The following is a 16,902-nucleotide window of genomic DNA, read 5'->3' as shown; positions in this document are numbered from 1 at the left end:
TGGCTCCTGCTTGAGGTATGTTTATTTAAGGATCACAGAGGAATCCAGAAAGTGGGAGCAGTAGATAAGTGAGGAACTAGGCATTTACATGAGAAACAGGTTCCCAGCCTGGATTTAAACTCTTAACATTGTAATGGTGAGCAGAGTTACAGAATGAGATTAAGCCTCAATCTGCATTTAATGGAGCAGATCTGAAGCGGCCTCTACTTGAACTCTGAAATGTGAGAATGTCACACAGGGCAGCCTATTTGACATGTCACCCACTGGTGAGAACTCAGAGGCTTTGATTGAGTTTTATCAATTAGCTTTGTGAGGGAAAATACTGTTACTGTCTTCATAGTGTGAGTGAGCCTCACGCATGCCGGGACGGAGAGCTGCCTGCTGCAGCATTAAGAAACAAAGGATTTGTGTCATCTGGAGAAAACTAACAATCAAAGAATGAAATAAATTACCTCCAAACTGCAGTCTAAGTATTTATTCACCACTGTACAAAAATCTACTGAAACATCACTTTAGAAGAATTTTGCACACTTCACATTGTAAAATTTGACTTAAAGTGCATGTGTGATCAGAAATTTCATGTAAAAAAAATCAATCTCTCTGACCTAAAGTGTCCATATACTTTGTTGCATTAAATCACGCAAAATGTATGGAAATCTACTTTTCTGTAAGTATAAATTCATTATGTTGTATCTTGCTTCTTGTTTGACTTGATATTTGTTGACTAGAGATAGTTTGGCCACCTTTTGTAATTCAAAACTGTATCACTGATTTGCCAAAAATATAAAATCCCTGTATTTACTGTCTTCACTTGAAATCCCACAGCAGAGTTGAAGCAGTATGCAAATACCCCCCAGAGTGAAAAATAGCTTGACTAAGCTGGCTATATTAATCTTAGATCTTTTAACAGACTAAGCATTTTGTTCTTGTGCAAAATGCGGTCCTAAATGTAGAAGTTGAAATTTGCTGAAACACTAATTGTGAACACTTTGAAATGTTTCTCGAATCATAAAGTTGTGTGGGTTTATTTGAAACTTAAAGAAGTCGGAAAAAATGACATGACATGTCCAAAGAGGTAGATACTCTCACATGTAGATATTACAGAACAATTGGAGGAGGAGTCAGCTCTTGGGGTCAGCATTTGGTTGAAATTGAGTGAAATTATGAGTAGCCCACCCCTTCACCTAACAACCCCCCCCCCCCCCCCCTCCCTCCTTTCCTCCCACACGTCGCCTCTCTATTGACTCGCTCTCCTGCATCATATTGGAGACCCCGTTGAGAGGATCTTTTCTCTCTATAAAGAGAAGATGCAGCTCAGGCGCCTTTGAGATGATCGCAAGGATTTACTGCGCGCCACTCTGCTTCTAACTTCGGACGGTCATCCTCGGCTGCTTCAACACTACATGATCTGGACTGCTACCACACTAGAAGTATTCACGTAGTGGACTGAGGGACATTTGAATGACGCGGGATTTCACAGTGTACTCTGCCAAAGTGTCTCAGTCATCCGACACCCGAATGTGAGCATCTTTTTTCTTCTGCGCTCCGAGCTGTAGTTTAGACTTTGTACGTCTTCGCCTCTCGGCGCAGTTCGTGTTGCAGGTGCGTGGAGGAGCGCGAGGACAGATGGCTGCGCTGGCGATACAAAGGACTGACAACTTTTTACACACCTTTTTACAGGTTTGTTGTATATTTATCTTTCTGACGCATTGCACGTGGAGTGAAAACTCCGCAACTTGTGCGTAATGAATGAATATGCTTCGCGTGCTGTGTGAACTGTGTGAACTGTGTGAACATAATCAAACTTGTTTTAGTGGTAAAAGTATTTTTTTAAAAACAACAGATAATAGAAAAAGAGGCAAGTTAGAATAAACGATATCAGGACAAAGATAAATTTAATCGTTTAAACTCTTTGGGTTACATATATTTTACATTATATTTTTATATAATGTAATTTTTTTAATTATTATTAAAAGGAATGTAGATTTAAAACTTTTAGTTATCCAATAGGTGACTTATGATGTATGTTTTGTGTATCACCACTCAGGACCGGACGCCCAGCTCGTCTCCAGAGGGAGCACCCAACGCCCTCTCCTTCCTGGCCACCACCTGTAGCCAGGCCTGGCAGGTTGGAGGCGCTATGGGCTCAGAAGGCTCCCAGTTCCCCTACGAAAGCACCGTCAGCGCCACATCAGGAATGTTCCAGCTCTGGAGCAACGACATGGCGCCCAGCACAGCCCTCAGCACACACCAGATGACCTTCACAGTGCCTAAGGTGCAGTTCCCGGGACACATGCAGCCTGGTCTGGGTCACCATCATCATCATCACCCCCATCATCACCACCACCATGAGCTGCCTCTCACCCCTCCAGCTGAACCTCCCTCTTCCTACTCCTTCGAACTCTCCCCTGTCAAAGTGCTGTCTTCGCAGCCGCAGGCCACCGGCCCCTATTATCCTCAGCACACCAGTATGGGACAAAACTTCCCCAGCTTCATCCAGAACTCCTCGGCCAGGCACCACCTGCCTGGAGGCCATGTGGACGAAGGACAGCAGTGGTGGAGCCTACCCCAAACCAACGCCCCCCCCACCAACCATCCCTTCTCCCTAGGCAGACAGCTGGTTTTGGGCCACCAGCCCCAGATAGCTGCTCTTCTCCAAGGCACCTCCAAGGGCCTTCTGAGCTCCACACGCCGCTGCCGCCGCTGCAAATGCCCCAACTGTCAGGCGAATGGTGGGGGGTTAGAGTTCGGAAAGAAGAGACTGCACATCTGCCACATTCCAGAGTGTGGCAAAGTGTACAAGAAGACCTCTCACCTCAAGGCACATCTGCGCTGGCATGCCGGGGAGAGGCCCTTCATCTGCAACTGGCTCTTTTGTGGTAAAAGCTTCACCCGTTCAGACGAGCTACAGCGGCACCTCCGCACACACACCGGAGAGAAGCGCTTTGGGTGCCAGCAGTGCGGCAAGAGGTTCATGAGGAGTGACCACCTCTCCAAACACGTCAAGACCCACCAGACCAGGAAGAGCCGGTCTGGGCAGCCTTCACAGAGCTCGGACCCTCTGCTCACCAATATTAAGAGAGAGTAATCTCTGCGATCCATCATTCAAAAATAATATTCAACAATGAACAGACTGTGTGACTTACACTTACTGCCATAGGTTTGCACTCAAGGGTGAGCCTCAAGCTGCCCGGAAATCTTCTCTTGTCAAAGCCCTGACTTTTGACTTCAAGTAGTCCAATAAAAATACATTTGAAGACCATTTTTAATAAAAGTAATTGTGTGCTGGTTGAGGCACCTTTAAAGGATACTTGAAGCCTTTATCAGTGATATTGTGAGAGTTTTGCTGAATTCCGTGTAATGCCACACAACCAGATTCCCCCCGAAACAAAACAAATGTTATGCCTTTAACAATTTAAGATTCAAATTCATTTTAAATTTATACAATTTCAACTGATGTGAAAAATCGAAACATTTTCTGCATTCATTTTGTAAATATTTTGAGAAGGATGTAACAGAATTGAGAGAAATCCCGCAAGGTTTATCTTAATATGTTGTCCATATTATGTTCAAAATAAATGTATGCCTTAGTACAGCTAAGGGTTGCGGAAAAAAACTCCTTCCTGCCCTTGTTAACAGGTTCAGAATGGAAATATGCTTCTGTCGCTGTTAATTCGATTTTTATTCCAAAACACCCTCATTTGTCAGCTTTAAGGTAGGGATCTTTTTTGAAATGTAAGTCTTTGATCTACAGATTTATCTTGTCTAAGCAGTCATGTGAAGCACCGTTGCTCCAGATCAGCAAACATTTTAAATGTTTCAATTCTTTGTAAATTATGTACAAATATCATTAACAATTTTATTGAGGTTATGGCCGCATGTAAATTTGAATAAACATTGTCCTTGCTGAAACAATTCCCCTGCTTCTAATAATGTTATGTTCTTACATCTTGGCGACTGATTGTGAAGTAAATATCTCGGATTGACTGTGAGAGACAATGGTTTTAACCCTCTTAGCTCATTCAGTAATCGTGTGAATGTCTAATGCCCCGGAGCTCCTTAAGATCCAACATTTTATTTAAATGATAATTTGATTGCTTTCAGAATACAAATGCTGCTCATTGTGTTGTTGGCTTGAAGGAAGAAGCTCCTAAAGAAGCCCGAACATGGTGGGCTGTTCAAAGATTTTCACACCTCAAAGTAAATACTCAATCCATTGATGGGGCTGTTTGTCTCGCCTGCTGCAATCAAGTTCACAGTCATGTGGCTTTTAATTAGTGTTTTCTTTCTCTCAATGGAGAAGATTGAGTCAACAGATGCAACAGAGGGCACTGGAGAGGAATTCCCCGTGAATGGGACCCCTGTTGCTGAGACCCCCTCAGTGGTGACAGGAACTCCCTTTGATTTTGCACCCTTGTGAAAGTTTATACCCCCCCCCCCCCCCCCCCCCCCCCTCCGTCCCCAGCCTCCATATATCACAGCCGTGTTACGATCGGCCCTGCTTTACTGCCCAGAATGGGGCTTTATTCAAAGGCCAGCCAACCAGATGTCTGCTCATCCAGGGGTTTCTTCTCTTTGTTTTTAATCCTGTTTGAACTTTCGGCAAGGGGGATGCCACAGCAAGCAAAGTGCTTTGCCTTTGTCTCCTTCAGAGGCTCCCTAAAAGTGGAGTCTGAGGACTTCCATTGGGTCTACAGCAAAAATAATACTGAAGATGCATTATTAATTCATTTAATAAGAAATGAGCACACTGTGAGAATGTAAAAGGATGACAGCATTAGTCGTCATGAGGGGTTACATAGAACGTACAGTATTCAAAAAAAAAATCCTCAATACAGCAGAGATAAGTCTCTGTAGACATTAGATGCACATCTATTTTAATCAACAGATTAGAGAAAAACAAACACTGCACACAGTTTCAAAAAGACACTTTTTATTTGATATTATACAACAGTTTCTACTCAGTCGTACATGGCATTAACCAACCCTCTCCTGGTTTTATGTCCTTGCTTTTGGTTCTCTGTAGTGGTATTATTTTGTATTAAAGAAACACTGTCTGATCAGTCGTTCCCATGAAAACACACCAGTTCACATTAACTGCAGATGGATTCTGTGAGATGGCTCCACTCACATCTCAGTTTATTTTGTGTAATTAATGGTGTTTCGGACAGATTATTGAGCAGCTTTAGCGTCATTGTGAGCACTGAAATATGAGGCCTATAGATCTTTGGTGCAGCTGTGTGATCTTAAACTGAAAGTGAAAGCCTTGTGGGGACCTCTACTGGCCACAGAGCAGAACTGACCTGATATTGACAGGATAGCCGTCTCCATCTACTCCTCTCTCCTCTTTTTGTCACTTAGACATTAAAAATCAAGATAGTAACACAAATGTCTATGATTGTTTTGTAAGTTGTGGCAAACTGAAATTAGTAAGAGCATGAAACGTTTGAGTGGTGAGCTGCTTTTTTTGGCACTGTTGTCTGAGGAAGAGGGAGCATGCAGATTCATCAGCATCACTCTGTTTATCAAGCAACATATCATCCTTCATTTTAACCAAGTGAAACGGTAACACTTCTTGGCATATCTGGGCCGTACTTCATCTTACAAGTGGAAATGTATGATTGCCTTTATGGTATGCACTGTACAGTATTTAGTCCATGAGGGCAAAAGCTAAAAGCTATTATAGAAATGGTGCACAGCCATGACATGACAACAGTGGACTAATAAAACAATTTGTATTATTTTAAACCAATGCACTTTTAAGGACAAGTGCCCCCCCAAACCACAAGCACTCTTCGGGCCTGTAAAGAAAGTCAACCACCAAGGAGACGTTGCATGCAACACTTTGGGTCAGCACAGCAGTCCCTTTGAATGCACCTACTGTATCTCGCAACTCCTCTGGAGTTGCCCAAAGATCTGAAGTATTCAGAAGTGACGTCATACTTGCAGAGAACCTCCAGGGGGCTCCCTCACACCTTTCTTTTTGTCCAGATCAAACAAGGGTCGGTCAAACAGAATAAGAGAGCGCACAGGGGCTCCCGACACTGTGGCAAGACAGAAAGTTCTTCACTTTCATTTGAAATTCAAGTGAGCAAAGTCCTCGTGGCTTTTTCACATCAAGTGTTCTGCCTTTTCCATTCTTGTCGACACAAACAGCAAACTCAGTTGTCAGCAGGGGAATGACAAAATGTACTAGTCTTCACAATGGGGAACCAGGAAAACAAAACTTGATCAAGGAAATTTACCAGCGGATACGAGAGGTGCCACGGCCACTACTTGCACACTCTCATGCACTCAAACACATTCACCCATCTTTGCATAAAGATACATTCAGGCACACACGTAACTCCAGTGACCGCCCCAATTAGGAATGGATATGTCTTAAAACATATTCCCCTTGCCCTTTGAAAAAGAGAAGAGTATGGTGTACAAACTCTCAAAAAGGTAAAAAGCACTGAGTGTCCTTTGAGTTTTTTTTACTCTGAACCCAGAAACATCTCACTGGGTGCTGTTCATGTACATTCGAGGTGGCCAAGGTTAGTCACCTCCCATTGAATGGCCCTCTAACAACAGGAGCAAAGTCATGTTATAGTTGCAGCCCATAATTCCTTCATATGTTCCTTAAGAATCCTCCAGAAATCACCACTGAACCAGGTGAGGGTTCTGCCTGGCATTAACAGACAGTAGACAAGTCTTCTTGTCTCCACAGCTGCGGCGTTAGCTGCTGTCCTCTTGACCCAGGAGACAGATGGCAACAGAGTTCAAAGATCATCCTCTGCTAGCTGAGCCAGATTGCTCGGGCGTCGTCCAGCTAAGGGGCCCGACAGTGAAGCCTGGCTTCCAGCATCAGCAGCCTGACCCCTTCGGCAGCCCTCTCCTGCTCTCTGCTGGGGATGGAGGGAACGTTCATCACACAGATATAAAGTACTTTCATGTACTGCACTCACATATCTACGAATAAATATATCTTTTTTTAAACTTTTACACCAAACAGTAACAGTATAAATAAAACCTTGGAATTATTTTAAAGCCACAGTCTAAAAAGAAATGGCCAAGGTTCCATCTATTCATCCCAGCACAAGTACGGGAAACGATTATCTGGCTTTGATCTGGCATCTCTGACTTCCTCGTCAGCCTGAGGGGAGGGGGGGGGTGGGGGGGGGAGGGGGGGGGGGGAGGGGGAGGGGGTGGAGAACGACAACTGAGCCTCACTGACGATAACAGCAACTGATGACAGGAGACCTCGCTAATGGTAATTTAAAGTCCAACAACAAGATGTTCCCATTGTTGACAAGCCAGATGGTTAAAACTTCAAAGCAAGGGCAGAAAGGCCTGACATGGTAAATGGCATATTTTGTGCAATACACTGAGCTGTAAGAATGTCCCTTCTTTATATTCAACTAACTGAAACAAGTACAATATTCCTTTTTCATCCAATAGGGGGAGAAATAACTCTTTTAATGACTCGACAAATCCCTTCCCTGTATGTGTCTAAATAAATGGTTCCCATTTACTGAAGTCTTTCATCTTTTAATTACCCTTAATGAGCACATTGTAATAATTGTTAGATGTTGTACAATGGCCCAGTATTTCCCGGGGGTGATCTTCCTGTGGCTTGTTTTGTCATTCATTTTCCCAACGCTGTGATGAATAATGACTTTTCACCACGTCCAGCGATGTGCAAAATAATGACCTTTTAAATGTAACATTGAGGCTGCTACATAGACGGCTTAGTCTCTGAATGCATGCATATACTCTACCTGTGCGCTTGGTGTGGTAGGTGTGTACAGCCCGTTTGACACAGCTTGACAGTTTGGTTGATCAGCGAAGCCCAGTTGGACATGTGACGGAGAAACAGTGTGGGAGTCAGCAGGGCATGGCTGGACCACAGTGGGCTGCAGATGCAAACAACAGGTAGGTCACTCACCAACACCATAGTGCATGCACACAATACCATTTGCGGTTTTTTGTTATCCCATTTGTGCAACAGACCAGTCTCGTGGCCAAAAAAGCTTAAGAGATAAGCAGGCCTGCCAGTGTCTTATAAATAGAAATACTGTGTTTGAGTTGATTGTTATTGCAGAACGGTGTCCCATTATAGGGCAGAGAAAGAGACAGCTAAAGAAACCTACGTCCCGCAGTGAGTATGTCTCGCTGGCTCCTCTGCCCTGGCCTTGGCTGGGCAGGTAGAGCGTGGGCAGGGAGGTGTTGTGAGAGTGAAGGGAGGGCAGCTTATGACGGTCAATAGAGGCAGAAGAGTGTGGCCTCAGGGCACTGGCAGCAGACAAAGGGGGCCTCATGCTGCGGCCCAGGCTGTTAGACTTGTTCTCTCGTCGCTGGTACTCAATAGGTGACTGTAAGGCTGAAAGACAAAGGAACAAAGACAGTTCTAATAAAACTCTGTGCCTAGTTCTTGAATGAACTTCTCCTATGAAGACACATTTTGCATATTACAACTGTGTTCTACTATAACGTTGTTCATTATCTATGTATACATCAGCCTCCACTTCTGGATACCCACAGGATGAGTTATGATTAATTAACACTTCAATTAGCTGACAACTACCTGATAATGTGTTATCAATATTGTATTAAAGGTTTGTATAGTGCTTATAATGCTATGTATGGGGGTTACAGTAAAGCGTTAGTTGTGTCCGTGTTGCACAAATAAGGATGCCTGTCAAAAAGCCTTAAAAAAGAGGTTAAAAAGTATGAAAGTTCATTTCCACCCAGAAAAAGGCTGATAAGACAAGACAAGACTACATGGTCAAACAAACAAATCATCTCATCAAACAAATGTTTTATAGATCAGGGGTGATGTGGCATAGTTCAGCCGGGACTGACCATTGAGGAAGTTGCGCTGGCTTTCCAAGATCTGAACCACGTCATTGACCCAGGCCCTGCAGATCTCAGAGGAGGAGGCCTGCAACTGGAAGCGCACCACACTTCCATCAGGGTTGCGCGATGTCACCACAAAGCGGGCGTCATCACCGTCCACACTGGGCTCCACCCCTAGGCAGCTCACCTGGAACATATCGCATCTGATTAGCATTTGTAGGAGTCCATCCAGCCGGGTTGCTTGTTAAATGCAACCCTCTAAAAAGTCCCTGCTCTGGGAATTTTGTGGTATTTTATTTTGCAAAAACATCCTCTGTATCTGATCTGAATTCACTGAGGCTCAGCCCACCTTGATGCTGTTCTTAAAGATGTATCCAGGGAGCGAGAAACCTTTCTTCCTGTCGATTGGCTCACTGAAGATGACCAGCTGCTCGAACAGGAAGATCCGTCTTTCCTTGGCTCGGGACAAGAAACCACTGTCCTGCTCGGTCACAGTAAAGGTGTCTTGCTGGAGCAGCTTTCCCTGGGCTGTGATCTTCCCCTGGTACCACGGCAAAGATAAACACAATAAACCGAGGAAGTGGTTACGGTTTGATTTTCTTGGGCTGAATAGTCGGCATGAGAAATAGTTTGAAGACTTTGAAGGATGGTCTAAATTCCCGAGACGTACCTCGAAGCCTTGTAGTCTGCCCACATTCATCATGTCATTGCAACGTTTTGGCACAAAGCACATCACTTCTACTGCTTTCTGTTTAAAAGACCAAAGTGAGTTTGTTACAAAGAATACTAGTACAAAAAGTAGGGCTTTGCACACACAAATCAACACTTTAAACCTTATATTTATGAATCAGGACACCCACCTCCAACTCCTCTGTGTCCATCCCAGCTTTGGTGTAATACTTCAGGAAGTCCTGCTCAAATAAACACAGCATGTTCACCAGAGTATTCCGGGTTTACTGCTCAGAGTAAGGTGAGGGCATCTGGAGGAGTGTTTATGGGTGTTGAACCCATCTTTCATTTGAATGCCAAAGGGCAAAGTTTTATATTTAGGCAAAATGTTATACCAAGGATGTCATTTTATGATCATCTTCAAAGGCTTTCACATATTATTGTTTAAATCCTATGGTAATAATCTTATCATGTAATTTGCCTCTTCCTCTTTGACTGGAAAGTAGCCTGAACAGATGCGGCCGTTTTTTGTACAAAGCAGTGTGTGTGTGTGTGTGTGTGTTTTTGTGCGTGCTTGTATGTTTACAATACTGTGACTGAACCTGCTGTGTGTCAGACAGCTGCACCAGTGTGTGTGTGTGTGTGTGTGTGTGTGTGTGTGTGTGATCAACAGCAACGCAGTGCCCTGCTTTTCACCTTGAGCAGCAGCTGGTACTTCATGATCCTCTGGACAGGTTTGATCAGCAGGTCGTTGAGCTGCAGCCTGTGGCCCAGCTGCTGCCGCATCTCCTGTCAGCGGAGACGGACACAACAACACAACATCAGTCAACATGGCAGCCACAGCACACACCACAGCAGCTAATGACCAATATAATCCCTCTAAAACAGTTTATCACAGGGTTTATACCATTTGTCTATTAGTGTTGTGTTTATTCTCAATGAATAGGAACTGATTACAATTTGAATAATAAATGGCATCTGAAAAGACACCCACATGGCCATGTATAATATATTGTACAGGGACACTTAGAACAACCATGCATACCTAAGGGCTTATTAATTACAGGCCTGAGTGGCAGGTGACTGCTCTATCATTAGTAGGCAAGTGTTTGTCCTGTATCAATAAGTAGTTCAACATAAACATAGTAAAAACTACTTTCATAATTAAATAATAATTTAAGTCAATCATGTAAAAGCTCAAATATTTGCTGGCGTCAGCATGTGTGAGAATTTGCTTGTTGACTCCAGGACATTTTTCCCTATTTTTTGACATTCATAGACGGAAAGCAAACTAAATATTGATCGCTCAATCAAAGAAAGAGGTACTCACCTCAAAGTAAGTCTCAATATACTCCGATACGATATGCTCCGACTTGGGCTTGTTCTGACAGTACACAACGTACATATGCAGACGCCTCTCCTACAATCCAAACAAACATCTCGTTGAAAAACCATTGAGTTGAACTTTTGGTACAAATTAGTAACACAGTGGAAAATATACAGATAAATGAAAAACCTCAACAATCAATGTCTGTGTCCCTGAGCAGAGCAATAATGATTTGTCTCAGAGTGCGGGTCCTTTGAAGCTGGCCCTGTCTGGTTAGCGCTTACTCTTCTGTGGCTAATTGGCATGGGAGCGCAGATGTGGCTGAGAGCCTTTATGGAGTTACATGTAGATGAGCATCAGGTTATATATAATTCACCCAGGTTACACTCAGGGAAACCTGAGCCTTTGAGAGACTGCCGATATAAGGCTGTACCTAGCAACGAGCTGCATGGCTCTGTAACCTGGAGACCAGTGAGCTGCTCCACCTGAATATGGACATCGTGTAACACAGCAGAATATGGCTGCATGTGAAATAGGAGCTCAGCCCGACGACCAGCTTTCAGTGTACTAGTGTGGCTGCATGTTTACAGGTGTTTATATGTTGCATGTGCGTGAGTGAGCGCACACCCATGTTTGCATATTGGTAACACAGCCCTTGTTAAAAGCAGATTGGGCTTTCTGCTTTTCATTAGGGCCATGTTCCCAGTCTGCTTGTTTTCAAAGTTTGACACTATGCTTAGATTAAGTTAAGTTTCTTTATTCCACCGCAGGCTTTTTTAAGTTAATTATCCAATGGGCTGAGCCTTATTGGATTGTTAAAAGAGCTTCAGACAGAGAGAGTGAATATACAAAAGAGAGACACAGACATTTAACTTAATCATCTTCAGGCAAGATACAAAAGACAAGTTGGTCAAATTATCCATCATGTCTGCTTAGTCTGCATGTGCCACCACTTAACCAATATACATAAATCTAATTTTGCTCCCCGTATAAGCCGTGTGACCCCTATCCTAACTCAGGCTCTATTCTATTCTAAGAACAATAGACTTCACAGTGAATCTTTCTATGCATGCAGCGCTTCGCCTTCATTCTTGAGCCAGGGTATGTAGGAAGACGTCGGTCGCCGTTTTGGGTGGAAAAAAGCCTTCGTATCAAAGAGCGAAAGCTGAGGTTTTGTTATTCCTCGTCTTATTCATGTTGTCTTTTCTAGCTGTTTTTTCCCTGCTGTTTCCTGAGCAGTTCAGCCCAGACTGAAAAATCGGCCAGTGTGTCGTTTTTGTGTATGTGAGGGGTTGCCGTGTGCGCTGTTGTAAAAACACAGCCTGGACTGAGACGTATCAGTAACAGGGAAGTGGAAGAAGAGACGCTGGCAGTTAGTTGAGAGAGAGGGAGAGAGGTACAGCATAAGATAAACAGGAGCTCGGCATGTTTTCTTAGTTCTATTTACCCTCACGCCAAACAGCACAAGGAAGCAGACCCAGACACTTCCACTGACGTGTGTGTGTGTGTGTGTGTGTGTGTGTGTGTGTGTGTGTGTGTGTGTGTGTGTGTGTGTGTGTGTGTGTGTGTGTGTGTGTGTGTGTGTGTGTGTGTGTGTGTCTATACATACTCACATGTTTAATGAAGAGCTGAGCCAGCCTCTCTGGCTCTGCTATACACTTCTCCAGCTCTCCCAGGAAGTAGCTACAGAGAGAAAACATACACACACACACACACACACAAGCACAATCATCCCCAAAACGGAAGATCAGATTTGTCTCCTGACCCATTGTTCCTTTGTCCTCCACTCAGGACACAAACACAATACTCTGCAAATCAGTTTGTCTTTCGCTTTGAATGCAGCTGCAAACACGTTTTGTTTTTTCAAATCAAATGTAGTCCATTTAAAAAAATCTGAGACTTACTCTTTATGCCAGTCAAATATTTGGTGAATGTTCCCAAAAACAATCTTGTCTTTTCCCTTCATGTCCTCCGGCATACCTTTGGAGTGCATTGTGGCCATGTAGCCCTGCAATGGAAATAACAGAACCGCTGACGTCTTTTCACACCAACAATAACACCTGGCTCTGAATAACACCAGTAAATACACCTAGATTGTTATCGCACACCGCAACAATCACACAGCAGCTGATACTGAGTTTTTATTAACTTTCAGATGGCAATAATTCTTCTCTGAACCAAAATAACTCCATCTATTAAAAACACCCGTAAGATGGATTGCCTTGCAACATAATACCCTTCAAGCTAATAATTCACAAAATCTGCTTAAAACTGGAGACAGCGGGATGGAGGAAAGTGGAGGAAATATGATGAGGATTTAGGGCCGTCTCTGACAGACTGGGTGAATGACAAACAGCTCCAGATCACATACTTTTTTTACTTTTAGTACATACTGCAGCTGCCCTTACAGAGTATGTACTGTTGCATGCGGTATGCATTCAATTGGGACATACTTCTTTGTCATAACATGGCAACTTGAACTTTGACCCTCTTGCTCGTATATCTGCTGTGCAGAGGATTGTGGGTCAAAATGGCCAGAAAAGCACTGCGACCGGATGCAGTAGGACATTTATATTTTAGCATACTGCATTTCACATACTATGTATTGGGACATGCTAAATAATATGGTAGTATAGGTATTGGGATGCACAGTCAATTCTCTCTTCTCTGTCAGGGCAGATTGTGTGTTTACCTCCACTATGAGCCCCAAGTCCACCACGTAGTGCTTCTCTGTCTCAATGAGCTCCTTCAGTACATACCTGTAAAGATACAAAAAAAGGAAGATTAGTGTTAGTTATGCTACCAAATGTATTTTGCACACTGCTAAAAATGCGTCCCATTTTCCTAATGATTTTCCTAATAAGGACAGGACATTGTAATTGTGTAGGAAGTTTCCTGGAAAAGTTAAAAAGGAAAATGGAGACAGTTTTCAACTGGTTCATTTTCCATTAAATATATTCAGTTAATTAGAGTAACCTATAGAGACTTTTAAGCGTAACAGATCAACTGAACACGCAAATAGGCTTAATTCTATTGGGAAAGTTTACACTCACCTACTTTTTAAAAATTGATAACGATGACTAGCATAGGGCTGCCATGAGGATTATCATGGGAGATAAATGATGCGTTTGGTTCTTTACATTGATAAAAAACATACATGCTTTTCTCTAAGGCACTCCTCCTCTCCTCTTCAGTGTCAGCCGCAGCTGACCATTGGCTGGAGGTGTCATCCATCAAGACAGAGCCGCTGTCATCTTGCAAAACACTGGTGGACTGAGTGTCCTGAGGAGACAGAGACAGACGGATAGAGAAACTGTTTATCAAAGATCCATTGGCAGTAATGGGGATCATGCCAGGAAAAAAGAAAGCGAAGGGAGATAAAGAGCAAGAGAGAGATGATAATGATGCAGGTTGCCAAGGTGACCAGAAAGAGCAGAGAGACACGAGGAACAGAGATTGAAGGATAAGAAGATCAGATTCAGATTGTCACCGTTAATGGTCCGAGCTGTGCACGTCGGCCACAGATTGATGGAGAGAAAGAGATTAAAAGATAAACAGTTGGAGGAACAACAGGCTCGATGACAAATAAAGCTATGAAGTACAATTACTGATCGCCCGCTGGCAATTACCTTTCTGATTTACGTGTGAATTAATAAGTTATATATTTCCTATTTTGCCACCTGAGGATTTAAACCAATATGTAAATACATCACACTGTCTTTTTTCTTCTATTTCTGCATCTACTAAAACCAATAGAAATGCACGCAGGATAAACCCAAGGTTACTGTGATCTAATAGATTGTGTTCATGCATTATATACTGTACATGGCCTCCTATTCATGCTTTTTCCTGGAATTGATATAATTTCCTGTGTCCTGGTGCGAATATAGAGTCATTGTGCACGTGGAAACAAAGCCTGCAAAGATTAAAATCATCACTAAGTCAATAGATACACAAGACCGGCATGTTTGTGTGGCCTATTTCTCACACGTATGCCACATATGGTCGTACAATGACTCACAGGCATCCTTCTGTTCAATTGTATGCTTACAAAAGTTTTTCCCTCTATTTTTAGCCTTGCTACTCAGCGGTTTCTTTTTATGCTATCACTCTCTCCTGACTGTGTAAACTTATAGGAGCAGCCGTCTGTCCTCACCTAGATCCCCATGTCCAATTGTCCTAGTCAAGCAGAACCTCCCCACCTTAAACACATACACAGACATACAGCTAATCCCCTGGCAGGCGGCTGCCCCATGGAGAAATAAATAGGCTACATTGATCAGATAGATAGACATATGAGCAAGTGGAAAAAGCTATGGAACTTTCTCCGTTTCCCCTCTGGTCGAGTTCAATTTGTTCACCTGCCATCTCCATGATAAACTAGTTGGCGTCTACAAGTTGTGAGCTTTCTGTTCTGTCACAGTGATGTGTGAGAGAGAGAAAAAGATTGAAAGAGACAAAGCGTAGCTAAGTAGAGAGGCATGGGTGTAGGGAGAGACAGAGAGGCTCCATAAAGACCCTCGTTGCCCTGCGAGGAGTGTTCCAGCCTGGCTGACAGGTCTCCCTGGCTCCCTAATCACCTCCAGATGTGCTGCGGCGAAGCCCAAAGGAAAAATTCACCCCGTCTCCCTCTGTTACAAGTTTTGTTTTTCTACTCAGAAGCTCATGAAAAAGACTGACAACAGTTATACAAACTGAGGTCATGCTTTTGTGTTGGATCTTAAAAAAATACTGTCCTAACAATTCCATCAATCAAGAACAGGGTTGTAACAAACACTTTTTTGTGTGGAGGTCATAACATCTTAAGCTTCAAGTTACAAGTAAGAACAAATTCAGTTAAATGTCAGATATTGTATCGTATTTCTTTGTTTTATAATTGTTTATCTATCTGTATCTATTTAAATATTTTACATCTATAACTAAGGTCATTGCTACTTTATGGACTTCGAAACCGCTTACTGTTGGAACACGTAAAGTGCTGCAAATCCGCAGTATTAAAGTGATATTAAATGGATCGACTTAAAGAAATGCTCTTCTTTATGGCTTTACATGTGATGTTTTTCATCATACCCACAAATAATGGCTGATGCTTGAAGCTGGTATGTTTTTTTACTTTTCCAGCAGTGGCATCAGCAATTTCTCTTTTTTCGGGATGGAGCAGACAACGCAAAGGGCCCATCAATACTTAGACAATGCAAGCACAAATAAATCAAAGGTATGGTACTGAGCCAAGGAGGAACACAGTTACACAGTCTTAAGTGCTGAAAAGCTCAGGACAAGCTACTTATCAAATATTGTGATCTGCAGTTCTGGCTTCCTTTTTGACACCACATTTTGTTAAACTTTCCATTGACCAACAAAACATTTCATCAAAAACTATGTTCTGCTGTGGTTGTGAGATTAGAGATATGTATGAAGAAAAGAGGAAAAACAACAATGCATATAACACTGGACATGAGGCCATTGAAGGTGAAATACAGAGACAGAAACCACAGCTCAGAGATAAGTGGCCTACATAATGTAATCTCTCTCCCTCTCCATCTCTCTCTCTAAACACCAAGCACTAACCTCATCCCCCTGATGTAATCGCATCAATGTCTTTTGATGTGTTGTTGAGACTAAAATTAGGATTTAAATGCCATGGTGTTGATTCACCAACAAGAGTCACTCCACAATGCTCAAATATTCAGAGGCCATTATTGTTTTACTTTGTATTGATAGGGCTCAGGCTCTAGTGATTCCTGCAATATTACTGCTGCTCTAGCGAATCCCAGTCGCCGCCATGCTTCCAACACAAAAGGGACCCTCTGAACACTCGACTTAAGACGCTCCTTCGCCGCGAGCAACTGACTCCAACTGAGTGTTGATGGAGATCTGCAAGCGTATGTGCACACACACAGCATTCTTTGTCAGCTCATAGAAGTGGAGTCATCTTTCATCACATCTGCCGTTTTGTGCTCTATCTTATTTATCTCCAGGCATGTCCTTTTGTAACGTGTTGAATGTGAGTCATGCATCACACAGGTCGCGGTCAAGCTCTGCCCTCTGGTGCATCGATCTACTCTGAG

The 16,902-nt window shown here is 43.0% G+C and overlaps 2 protein-coding genes across 3 annotated transcripts in view; one reads left to right on the top strand and one right to left on the bottom strand.

Annotated features, from left to right (window-relative positions):
- Window positions 1-1,536: 1,536 nt before the first annotated feature.
- On the top strand, window positions 1,537-3,088 carry sp5l (Sp5 transcription factor-like; the record flags this gene model as incomplete). The annotated part of the gene is made up of 2 exons (XM_079179623.1): window positions 1,537-1,680; window positions 2,048-3,088. Exons 1-2 carry the CDS (start codon window positions 1,627-1,629, stop codon window positions 3,086-3,088), a joined length of 1,095 nt encoding a protein of 364 aa, XP_079035749.1. The 5' UTR covers window positions 1,537-1,626.
- A 1,845-nt stretch (window positions 3,089-4,933) lies between these two features.
- Window positions 4,934-16,902, bottom strand: part of arhgef25a (Rho guanine nucleotide exchange factor (GEF) 25a) — a 29,028-nt gene continuing 17,059 nt past the window's right edge. The window contains exons 4-16 of one of the 2 annotated variants that reach the window (XM_079180820.1): window positions 13,992-14,116; window positions 13,527-13,593; window positions 12,739-12,842; window positions 12,448-12,517; window positions 10,838-10,927; window positions 10,204-10,296; window positions 9,699-9,749; window positions 9,509-9,586; window positions 9,188-9,379; window positions 8,845-9,025; window positions 8,133-8,362; window positions 7,761-7,895; window positions 4,934-6,887 (exon numbers count right to left, since the gene is read on the bottom strand). In XM_079180820.1, the coding sequence (XP_079036946.1) occupies window positions 6,762-6,887; window positions 7,761-7,895; window positions 8,133-8,362; window positions 8,845-9,025; window positions 9,188-9,379; window positions 9,509-9,586; window positions 9,699-9,749; window positions 10,204-10,296; window positions 10,838-10,927; window positions 12,448-12,517; window positions 12,739-12,842; window positions 13,527-13,593; window positions 13,992-14,116 (1,542 nt within the window). In that variant the 3' untranslated portion in view covers window positions 4,934-6,761. The remainder of the gene's footprint in view (window positions 6,888-7,760; window positions 7,896-8,132; window positions 8,363-8,844; window positions 9,026-9,187; window positions 9,380-9,508; window positions 9,587-9,698; window positions 9,750-10,203; window positions 10,297-10,837; window positions 10,928-12,447; window positions 12,518-12,738; window positions 12,843-13,526; window positions 13,594-13,991; window positions 14,117-16,902) is intronic. The other variant, XM_079180821.1, reaches the window with a different exon arrangement.

This window comes from Pholis gunnellus (genome assembly GCF_910591455.1).
Source record: "Pholis gunnellus genome assembly, chromosome: 2".
NCBI classification, from domain to species: Eukaryota; Metazoa; Chordata; class Actinopteri; order Perciformes; family Pholidae; genus Pholis; species Pholis gunnellus.
This window is presented reverse-complemented; position numbering and strand designations above follow the sequence as displayed.